General features: G+C 43.7%; 1 protein-coding gene across 1 annotated transcript in view; it reads right to left on the bottom strand.

The window, feature by feature from the left end:
- Positions 1 to 345: 345 nt before the first annotated feature.
- dmgdh (dimethylglycine dehydrogenase) overlaps positions 346 to 12,146 on the bottom strand; it is a 77,895-nt gene continuing 66,094 nt past the window's right edge. The window contains exons 13-16 of the mRNA XM_033018598.1: positions 11,751 to 11,908; positions 6,878 to 6,937; positions 5,103 to 5,237; positions 346 to 2,972 (exon numbers count right to left, since the gene is read on the bottom strand). Coding sequence (XP_032874489.1) covers positions 2,757 to 2,972; positions 5,103 to 5,237; positions 6,878 to 6,937; positions 11,751 to 11,908 — 569 coding nt within the window. The 3' untranslated portion in view covers positions 346 to 2,756. The remainder of the gene's footprint in view (positions 2,973 to 5,102; positions 5,238 to 6,877; positions 6,938 to 11,750; positions 11,909 to 12,146) is intronic.

The raw sequence follows: 12,146 nt of genomic DNA, 5'->3' as shown, positions 1-12,146 counted from the left end.
CCATTCCTTCTCTCCAGAGATGCTTCCTGTCCCACTGAGTTACTCCAGCATTTTGTGCCTACCTTTGATTTAAACCAGCATCTGCAGTTCTTTCCTACACATAAACTATTTATTTACTTGGCAAAAGACAAAAGGCAGGAGGAACTCAGTGGGTTAGATAGTATCTGCGGGGGGAATGGACAAATGACATTTCGGATCGGGACCCTTCAGACTGATTGGAATATGGGGGAAGAGGACTGGCAAGAGAGAGCTGGCAAAGCCTAGCGAGTGACACAGGTGAGGGAAGTGTGATTGGCAGAGGTTGTGGAGTAAGTGACAAAGACTAGAGGTACAATTGATCCAAAAGGCAGATAAGGAAAGACGGAGCAAATGTAAAGTCAGAGGGAGGGATGTGGGTGGAAGGGGACGGGAGAAAAGGGGATAACATGGAAATATGGGATTCAATGAAGGCAGTCGAGTGTAGGGAGAAAGGGAAATGAGCATGGTGACAAGGGTGTTGGGAGAAATGTGTATGCTCTGGGGTGGAGGGGGTGTGGAGGGAGGGGACGGAGAAAGAGGGGGTTTAGAAGGTATTACTTGAAACTGGAGAATTCAATGTTCATACCGTTAGGTTGCAAGCAGAATATGAGGTGTCAATCCTCAAGTTTGGATGTGGTCTCACTCTAGCAATTGGAGAGGTCAAGGACAGAAAGGTCAGTATAAGAATGGGGAGTTAAAGTGGTTAGCAACCGGGAGATCCAGTAGGCCTTGGCAGAATGAGTGCAAGTGTTCAGCGAAACGGGCGTCAAGTCTATGCTTTGTCTCGGTGAGGCCACATCGGGAGCACGGAATGTAATAGACAAGATTGGAAGAGGTGCACATGAATATCTATCTCACCTGGAAGGGCTGCTGGGGTCCATGCAGAAAGTGAGAAGTGTGAGAACAAGGGTTACATCTCCTTTGGTTGCAGGGAAAAGTACCTGAGGAAGGGGGCAGATAGGATTGAAAGGAATGAGCGAGCAGAAAGGAGTGGGGATGGGAAGATGTGACTGGTGGTGGAAGCATTTTGAAGGTGATGGAAATGTTGGAGAATGATGTGTTTGATGCAAAGGCTGGTGGGGTGAAAGGTGAGGACCTGATAAACTCTATCCTTGTCCCGTCAAAGGGGAGTGGGAACGAGAGCAAAACTGCAGGATGCAGAAGAGACATGGATGAGGACTCCATCCACAGCCTCCGGAGGAAAACTACGTTTACAGAAGAAAGAGGAATTCTCAGATGAACTTGAGAGTAAGAGAAGACACCGTTGCAAGAGGCAGGGTGGGAGGAGGTGTATTTGAGGTAGCTGTGGGAGTCAGTGGGTTTGCAGCAGGCACGTCAACAGTTTATTCCCTGTGATGGAGACAGGGAGATGGGGAAGGGGCAGAGGGGTGTCAGAGATAGTCCAAATGAATTTGAGGTGGAGGCTAGCGGTAATGTTGATGAAATCGTTCGGAAATATCACAATCTGGTTTAGGATGGGGACATGTTCTGTGAAATGTAGGAGGGGGAGATAACAGGAGGCGATCAGATTGGTAATGATTTGGGAGATCATGGCCTGGTATTCGTTTTTATGGGGTCATGGTTAAGACGTAAGTATGAAGAGGTGTTCAAGACTTGACTCCCGGCCTCAGCAGAGTAGAGGTCAACGGCACCTTCTTTGTCAGTAGGTTTGATGGCAATATTGGGATTGGCACTGAGTGAGCAGAAGACGGTGTTTTCGGAGGAGGTGAGGTTGGAGTGAGTAAACGGAGACAGTTCGTGTCATGGCAGTGAACTCATTCCAACACTCTTCCTTCTCCTGCCTCCAATGTACCTCCTCCTCCTGGAACCCCTGCTGTCATCCACTCTCTCCCCACTCACGTAGATTCCAATATTAATTCCCTTGACTGGTCTTTGTTAATAAATGGAGGATAACAGGAGTTTTACTTTTCATTTTCCAAGTTATATCTAGTTTTATAAAACACACAATCACATCCTGCCTTGAATAAGACTTTCTGCCTTGGCGAGTGAAACATAAATGGACTCCTATACATTTAGTAATGATTGAACAGCTAAAGAGAGATAATTGTACAAAGGGAGCAGATGGTACATGACTTTGAAAAATAATTGGTTTCAAAGTATTAGTTCCATTTGGATGAAGGATTATCACATCCAACTGCAAGTGTTTCATGAATTCAGATTAAAAATTATTTAAAGCATTAGTTAATTGGTTTGAGAATGCCTTTGATCCTTAAATGGTAGACTTGGCTAAACCTCTTTGATTCTTTCCAATTAACTACATGATTGCAATTTTTGTTCTGCTCTTTTGAGACAATGATGAGACCGGGGCTGTCGGGTGTGTTGTTAATACTGAGGCAGATTTTCCTACTTCGCTTCTGAAAGGAGAGATTGACAATCTTGTTACAGAACATGTGTGAATGCATAATACTTTCTGAAGGGCATTTTACTGAGGTCAGCATCTGCACACACACGCACACACACGCACACAATCCCTAGTAATTAGAAGTTTGGTCCCAGATGAAGCAGGGCTTAACAAAAATAGTTCCTACCTCATCGAAATACGACCCAGCACTTCCAGGTGGAGATTGCAAAAGTAACTAATTAAAATTACTTCCAAATTTTCAACCCTGTGCTTATTTTTTACATTTAAAGAGCTGAGAGATATTTTGTTCCAACAGTGCCTACGGCATTCACATACTTCTTTAATCCACTATATTGAATTTGCTTTCATTTTAATATCAAACTTTTGAAATATCACTTTTCTTCTTCATTCGGGTCCGGGTTGGTTCGGTCAGTACCAATGGTTCTTGGATGATTACGGCGTTGTACTTTTTGTTCAGCAGCTCCACTTCCACGTGCTGCCCTATTTTACTGAGTTCCACAGGCACGTACGCAAAGGCCACACTCTGCTGTGTGTTGTAGCTGTAGGCTCCAGATGTAGTGTTACCTATGACCTTAATAAACAAGAATACTACTTCATAAGATCAACAATCCTTTCAAAGAGATGGCACCTAGTTTAATTCTTTGGTCAAATGTGTTTGATTCTTTCTTTGTTCAAATCTTTAATTGTTTTGTAATTCTTTGATTCATTGTTTGATTCAATTTTGGTCAAATCCTGTCAAATTTACAACTAAAACCTACCGACTCCCACAGCTACCAGGATTGCACTTCCTTCCACCCTGCCTCTTGCAAAGACACTATTCCCTACTCTCGAGGCATAGAAGGCCACAGATGTAATGCAGGCAAATGGGACCAGCACAGATGGATGTAACAGTTGCTGTGGACATAGTGGGCCGAAGAGCCTGTTTCTGTGTTGTACAATTCGATAACTGTCCAGGGTAGAAAATTCAAGAGATTCACCACCCATCTATCCTGTCACACCCCTCAAGATTTTATATGTTTTAATAAAATTCTTATGAATAGATTTACTCATATTTGGACCGGTTGGGGATGGTCAGCTTTACATAGGGCAGATCATCTCTTATGAACCTGATTGAGTTTTTTGACAGGCGACAAATATAATTGATGAAGGTAGGCCAGTGGCGTCTTGATAGGATGATCCAGAAGATTAAGGTACATGAGGATCCATGGTGGCTCTATGGATTGGATTCAAAACTGGCTTTTAGCCCAAAAAATGTGGAAACAGGAAACTGCAGATGACCGCTGGTTTACAAAAAAAGACACAAAGTGCTGGAGTAACTCAGTGGGTCAGGCAGCATCTCTGGAGAAGTTCATAAGGTATAGGAGCACGATTACGACAGTCGGCCCATCAAGTCTACTCAGCCATTCAATCATGGCTGATCTTTCGTAAGCACAAAATGCTGGAGTAACTCAGCGGGACAGGCAGCATCTCTGACGAGAAGGAATGGGTGACGTTTCGGATCGAGACCCTTCTTCAGACTGAAGAGTGATGTTTCGGGTCGAGACCGAAGGGTCTTGACCTGAAATGTCACCCATTCCCTCTCGCCAGAGATGCTGCCTGTCCCGCTGAGTTACTCTAGCTTTTTGTGTCTATAAACCCCAAAGTACTATCCAAGTGAAAGATTATGTCCAAGCCACATTAGGGAGTATCCAGCAGATGACCAATAGTTTGATCATGGAATTAAAGAGCTGAGAGGTAGAATTCACATCAAGGTCATCAAAGCTTACTGGGAGCAGGCAGGAGGATGGGGTTGAAAAGGAAAAATAGATCAATCCTTAATCAAACGGTGAAGCAGACTTGATGGACCGAATGGCTGAATTTTGCCCCTACATCTTATGTAATTATATGGAACGAGCTGCCAGAGGAGGTAGTTGAGGCAAGTACAATAACAGCATTTAAAAGACACTTGGACAGGCACGTGGATTGGAAAGCTTTGGAGGGATATGACCCAAATGCAGGCAGGTGGGATTAGTGTAGATGGGGTACCTTGGTTGGCATGGACAAGTTGAGCTATTGGGTCTATTTCCTTATGACTCTATGATCATCATCAGAGACCCACATCACCCTGGACCCACGCTCATTTCACTCCTGCCATCGGGAAGAAGATATGAAGGAGCCTGAAAACTAATATTCAGGTTCAGGAACAGCTTCTTCCCTACAGCCATCGGGCTATTAAACACTACAACCTCCAAATAAGCATAAACATTGGGGCATTGATTTTGTCTTCATGCACTGTTTTTGTTTGCCTTTTTTTTTAATGTGTATGTTTGTGTGCATGCATATAGTGAACTTTTTTTTCTCGATTATTGTTCACAGAGTAATATGTTTATACATTCTGTTGTGCTGCTGCAAGTAAGAATGTTGTTGTTCTGTCTGGGACATATGACAATAAAACACTCTTGACTCTTGGCTTCAAATAGAGAGATGGCGTTTGAGAGCTAAACCAACATTATGGCGGCCTCTGGTGGAGTGAATAACATTGGTGCTGTGAGAAAAGTCAGAAATAGAGGAAAGTTGTAAGGCGAGAGGAGGTTACAAGCACTTAATTGAAATGTCTTCCCGAGTTAAATAGCCCGAGCTGATGTTGGGCCAGCTTTAGTCTTCTAATTTTAGGTGTATAACAATTGTTCTTTTAATGGGACTTAATTTTCTTTGGACTCACCTTGTCTTGATACCAAATGCTTTCATTTCCTTCAGGATCCACGTTGTCAGTCTGCATGCCGAGGTACACCAGTTTGCGCTTCACCCCCTCTTTCTTGATGCTTTGTAAAGCCTGTTTTCCAATAAATTCTGTTGGCTGAATGGGGAAAAAAAAGTTAATGACACTCTCCAGCTGTTTTTATTCTGAATACCTTCTCATTTGTCAAGAAATTATTGTACAGTAAACCTTCGTTATACGGGGGAAATGTGTCCGTTCTTGCTCCTTCAGTCAGAGGGTGGTGAATTTGCGGAGTTCATTGCCACACATGGCTGCGAAGGCCGAGTTAATGGATATTTTTAAGGTGGAAATTGACAGATTCTTGATTAGTGAGGGTGTCAGGGGTTATGGGGAGAAGGCAGGAGAATGTGGCTGAGAGGGAAAGATGGATCAGCCATGATTGGTGGAGTGGACTTGTTGGGCCGAATGGCCTAATTCTGCTCCTATAACTTTTGAACTTAAGCTGATTGTCTGCCGTATCTGAGTAAAGGAGCTGTCCCACTTGGGCGACCTGATCCGCGAGTTCTGGCGAGTTTGCCCTCGACTCATTCACAGCATGGTCGACACGAGGTCGTAGGAGGTCTTTATAACTCTCCTTTATGCTAATGAGTAGTCCCTGTGTATACGAGGCCTCAGCTAGGTCACGCTGTATTTTTCAACATATTGAAAAATACCCACGAGTAAAAAAAGGTCGCCATGGAAAAAAATCGATACTTTTTTTACTTGTAGGTTTAGTCGTAGTAGGTCGGCATGTTAGTCGTAGGTAATTGAGGGTAGTCGTAGATAGTATTCAACATAGTCGAAGGAGGTCTTCAACATGACATTTTTTCAAACTCTTCTAAACTCGCCAATTAGGTCACCCAAGTGGGACAGCCCCTTTAGGGAATCACTCCAACCACTTAGCGGTGACTCTGTGAAACAATGAGTTGTTTTCAAATACAAAGTTCTTTTTATAACAGCTAAAAATATATTTTGATTACTGCAAGCTTAAACTTAAAGACTGTTTGTTACATAGAGGTAAGTGTCCATCAGAGCGACTGCTTGTCAATTTCAATGCCTTGTCAATTTTTATGGCTTCCTCAGTGTAATTAGCAGCCTGTGTTAAAGAAGCAGGCCGCTATAACTCAACTCCATTACAAAGAGGTCTGTGATAATGAGGGTTTACTGTACTTGAGCTTGAACTGATTATCTATGTATGGTATATCTGATCTGTTTGGATAGCATGAAAAACAAACCTTTTTTATGTACCTCAGTACATGCAACAACAAAAAACCTAAACCTAAATTACTCATGCATGTGAAAACGACCATTTGTGTTGATCTATGCAAAGCAACACCCAGCACATTTTAAATATATTGACCTTCTTGTTTCCCTTAATAGAATGTGCATTTCATATTATGTGACATTATGTGAATGTGATTTTGCACTATACTGCATTCTTGTTTTACGCTGCAATAGTATTGCTGATCTGTAATGATAAGGGATAATGTTGAGATGTGACTGTTGCAATCAACCCCTGCTCAGCTTTTGACAAGATGTGTTTAGGTCCTGACAGAATAGAATTAGCAGGGAGGATAAGTGGATTGGAAAAGCCTGTTTAAAGATCAGCACAAGATGGTCAGTGGTAATTGGAAGCGAGTGAACTAGCCCATTGAACATTATAGGGAAGGGACCACAGAGGCAATGAATTTAATCAATGCAGGTGGTCTTACTGCTTGAAGTTCATTAATCACTCTTACCTTGTTTAACCTAATGAAATAGTCCAACCCTGCTTCATAGGCATTTGTGTCACAGTTCATCTGGAAGATAAAATAGATAATTTTTTTAAATAATTAAACCCCCAGCAAATCATGTACTTGACATGTTATAGCACAGTGTTGAAGATGTATTCATACAGACTGTGGGATGGGGGGTTGTAAAATAACATACCAGATTAAGCTGCCGAGAAGATCTATTTACTCAGCATCCAGCAACAATCATTTAGAAAATAAATCTGAAGGACTTTGAAAAACGAGATGGCAAACAAATTAAATGGTATGTTGCTGAAGCACATAGATGGGTATAGTCAATCTCCAGATTTTGCTGAGGGGATTGCTGCACAGTATGGACTGAAGGACCTGTTTCCGCGCTGTATCTCAAAACTAAACTAAATTAAATTAAATCTTTCCCCTCTTATTTTAAACCTATGTCCCATGGTTTTTGATACCCCTCTGGGTAATAATAAAGACCTAATTCGGGTCCTAATTCTATCTTACATTACCATGTATTGGTAAGTCTAGCAGAAAAAAAATGTTGCATCAGTTCATGGATCGGAATAACATAAAATTAATGAAGCCCAGATCTGTCTGTGGAAGATGTGTGTGTTTCCGTGACTAATATGCTGAGCTTCATGGTGTTCATGTCATAGGAACAGAATTTGGCCATTCGGCCCATCTACTCCACCATTCAATCATGGCTGATCCATCTATCCACCTCAACCCCATTCTCTCGTCTTATACCTATAACCCCTGACACCCGTACTAATCAAGAATCTGTCAATCTCTGCCTTAAAAATACCCATTGATTTGGCATCCACGACCGTCGGCGGCAATGAGTTCCACGTTACCATTAGGGGCGCCGCATTGACGGCAGCCTCGGCCTACAGCCTGTTTGTCTTTTCAATCTTTTTAAAAAATTTTAGTCAGTTTAAAGTTTGTTTTTGGGGAAAATCTTTAACTTTTTTTTGTGGGGGAGGGGGGCAGGGTAAGGGGAAAATGTTTCCCAGTCGCTTCCTGGCAGGGACACGACTATTTCTCCGATTTGTGTCCTCGCCCCCCACCTCGCGGCCTACCACCTGGATCGGAGCGGCCTTTCCTGCCGGGGACCGAGAACCGGACCAGAGCTACAACAGCGGCGGCGCAGCACTGAATTCACCGTGGAGCGGGCGATGCCTACCTGGATCGCCGTTTGGAGCTCTGGAGCGTTGGACCGTTGCTCCAACATCGTGGAGCTGTGGTTTGGGAGGAGCTCCCAACGCGGGCAGCGCTGACCGTCATCGCGGAGTCCTGGAGCCCTTTGCTGAGGGCCGCCAGTGTTGCATCTCCGCCCAGCGCGGCCTGCGGACTTTGGGAGTTGCGGACTACGGTAGGAGGTGGCCGACTCTGATGTCCAGGCTGCTGAGGAGGTCCCCCAACCCCGACGTCGGACTTACATCACCCCGGCGAGCGGACCTGAACATCGGGCCGCCCGTAGCGGCGACTGCGGAGGGCTCGGGGAGGCCCCGACCACGGGTGAACATTGGGGAACATCAGAGGAAGATGACTGACTTTGGTGCCTTCCCTCACAGTGGGAAACTTTGATTCAGCTGTGTGGGGATGTTTTATGTTAAATTCTATCGTGTGTTGTGTTCTTTATTTTTATTGTATGGCTCTATGGTAATCACATTTCACTGTGCCATCTGGCACATTTATTTGTCACATGTATCTTGTGTAGATTCATCATCTTCTGATTAAAGATAGATCAGCCATGGTTGAATGGCGCAGTAGACTTGATGGGCCGAATGGCCTTATTCTGCTCCTAGAACTATTAACATAAAGAAATTCCTCCTCGTCCCCTTTCTAAAGGCACATCCTTTTATTCTGAGGCCGTGCCCTTTGGTCCAAAACTCTCCCATTGTGGAAACATCCTCTGATGTTGAGAACTTAGCAAGAAACATCGTTGCAACACTTAGCCATCACCCTAGCCATCAGATGGGCAGTATTAAATTATTGGATTTAATCATTTTAATAGAATTAATATAGTTTCCAGTGACTTTAGCCACCTAATTGCCAACATCTGAGCAATACTTAAAATGACCATTGTGAGGCAGAACAGGTTTAATTTGGAGCCCAGTATTAGTAAAGATCAATTCATGCTGCATCTCTGGAAAACATGGATAGGTGATGTTTTTTTGGTCGGGTCCCTCCGGAGATGCTGCCTGTCCTGCTGAGTTACTCCAGCACTTTGTGTAAACCAGCATCTGCAGTTCCTTGTTTCTACTACCAGTTCATGCTCTTGGCTCCATTGTGTTAATGCCACTGAGCACAAAGAGATTTGCCTTGGTTACAAACCAGTGACTGAGGAAACTGTACATCTTTCTAATTTTTCCTGCCACGGCCAATTTTATTGACAATATCAGAATCCAATTGAGTGATTTAAACCCAGCCTAACTAAGGACAAGGGGTACCATAAATTGGTGCTAAGATCTAGCACCTCAGTCTTGTTTGAGTTCCATCCATCATTATTTAATTGGGCCTTTAGTTAGACAATTGCCACTCAGAATGAAACTTGAATGGAACTTAAGTAAATCTGGGTCTTATAATGTCTTATAATGTCATCAGAGGCTTTATTTTCTTTAATGACCTGATATGGAGAGAGGTTTGTCATTTGGGGAGAATTGTAAAGATAAACCATATCCTTCTAAATGTCTCTTAAACATCACTATAGTATGTCTCACGTTTCCCCTATGCATTCCATCATTTGACAATTCCACCCTGCAAATAATACTGACTAAATAGACAATATACTGGAGTAGCTTAGCAGGTCAGGCAGCATCTCTGGCGGAAAGGGTACCTTTTCATATCTCTAGTTTCCTTCTGCACTGACTCTCAACCTGAAGAAGGTTGCTGCCTGTCCTGCTGAGTTACTCCAGCACTTTGTGTAAACCAGCAGATGCTGCCTGACCCACTGAGTTGCTCCAGCATTTTGTGTCCATCTTCAGTGTAAATCAGCATCTACAATTCCTTCCTACACAAAAAATACTGACATGTATATTACCTATAATTTATAACTTCTACCTGGTCTTCCCTCAGCCTCTGATGTTCCAGAGAAAACAATCCAAGTCTGTCCAACCTCATCTCATTGCTATTAACTTTCAAGGACCCTGCATCAGGACTAGCATATGAAAGAAGGGAGAGGGAGGATTTGGGAGACCAACAACGTCTTTCTCATCTGCAAAATAATTTTTAATCTTTCCCACAAAATGTACTACAGTGATGTGGGCAGACAGACCCTCAGCCTACAAATATGACCGGCAAAAACATATCTTATCCAAAAACCCCAGGAGTTAAAATAATCTGGTCTTCACACTGATGGCATCATAGAAACATAGAAAATAGGTGCAGGAGGAGGCCATTGGGCCCTTCAAGCCAGCACCGCCATTCATTGCGATCATGGCTGATTGTCCCCAATCAATAACCAGTGCCTGCTTTCTCCCCATATCCCTTGATTCCACTAGCCCCTAGAGCTCTATCTAACTCTCTCTTAAATCCATCCAGTGATTTGGCCTCCACTGCCCTCTGTGGCAGGGAATTCCAGAAATTCACAACTCTCTGGGTGAATTATTTTTTTCTCACCTCAGTCTTAAATGGCCTTCCCTTTATTCTAAGACTGTGGCCCCTGGTTCTGGACTCGCCAACATTGGGAACATTTTCATTGCATCTAGCTTGTCCAGTCCTTTTATAATTTTATATGTTTCTATAAGAACCCCCTCATCCTTCTAAACTCCAGTGACTACAAGCCCAGTCTTTCAGGTGAAATCAAAAAAAAAATTTCTGCTAAATCTTGCTTCCAGTTAAAATATAGTCCACAAGGAACTGCAGATGCTTGTTTACAAAAAAAAGCACAAAGTGCTAGAGTAACTTAGCAAGTCAGGCAGCATCTCTGGCGATCATAGATAGGCAAATGGGGTAGCATGGTGGCACAGCGGTAGAGCTGCTGCCTTACAGTGCCAGAGACCCAGGTTTGATAGACTATGGGTGCTGTCTGTATGGAGTTTGTACATTCTCCATGTGACCACATGAGTTTTCTCCGTGTGCTCCGGTTTCCTCCCACAGTCCAAATATCTGCTAGTTTGTAGGTAAATTGGCTTTGGTAAAATTGTAAATTGTAAATTGTCCCCAGAGTGGATTATAGGATAGCATGGTAGAGGGCAGCAGTGTCCTCCCGTTTGTGATACAGCTCCCAGCCGAGCTCGCCTAGAGTCACAGTGGAGAAATGAGTCAACCTAAAACCTGGTGAATTAATATTATTCAGCTTCACGTTATAAAAGAGCAGGAGCCTAGGTGTTACTTTTACCTTTTGCCTTTCCACATACTTATGGCGGTACTGTGGCGCAGTGGTAGAGTTGTTACCTTATGTGCCAGAGACCCGGGTTCAATCCTGACCCTTGGGTACTGTCTGTATGGAGTTTGGACGTTCTCCCTGTGACTGCGTAGGTTTTCTTTCCCACCCTCCAAACACGTACAGGTTTGTCGGTTAATTGGATTGTGTCAACATCAGTGCCGAACATGATGTCGTTAAACAGATCTCATTTGCCTGTACATGATCTATATCCCTCTATTCCCTGCACTTCCGTGCCAATCCAAAAACCTCTTCAACACCACTATTATAACTGCCTCCAACGCCACTCTGGCAGTGTTTTCCCGGCCCCACTATAGGATATCTGTCAAATCTTCAGGAGGAGCAACTTCAGTGTAATCGTCTAGTTGTGAGCTGTGACATAACTAGTGCACAATATATCATGTACATGACATGCACCGCCCCAACCCCACTTCCCCAGCGAACTGGAAAAGAACATATTTAGTATTCCTTTACCTCTGCTCCCCATCCTCTAAACGCCTTCTCAAGCCGCAAAGTGTTCATGGCGTATGCTCCGAAGTTGTCGATTCCAAACTCCTGACCTGCTTCCATGATAGCATGGTAGAGGGCAGCAGTGTCCTCCCGTTTGTGATACAGCTCCCAGCCAAGCTCGCCTAGAGTCACAGTGGAGAAATGAGTCAACCTAAAACCTGGTGAATTCATATTATTCAGCTTCACGTTATAAAAGAGCAGGAGCCTAGGTGTTACTTTTACCTTTTGCCTTTCCACATACTTATGGCGGTACTGTGGCGCAGTGGTAGAGTTGTTACCTTATGTGCCAGAGACCCGGGTTCAATCCTGACCATGGGTACTGTCTGTATGGAGTTTGGACGTTCTCCCTGTGACTGCGTA

This window comes from Amblyraja radiata, chromosome 3, assembly GCF_010909765.2.
Source record: "Amblyraja radiata isolate CabotCenter1 chromosome 3, sAmbRad1.1.pri, whole genome shotgun sequence".
Taxonomy (NCBI): Eukaryota; Metazoa; Chordata; class Chondrichthyes; order Rajiformes; family Rajidae; genus Amblyraja; species Amblyraja radiata.
Note: the sequence above shows the minus strand (reverse complement) of the source record. Positions and strands in the feature narration are given on the sequence as shown.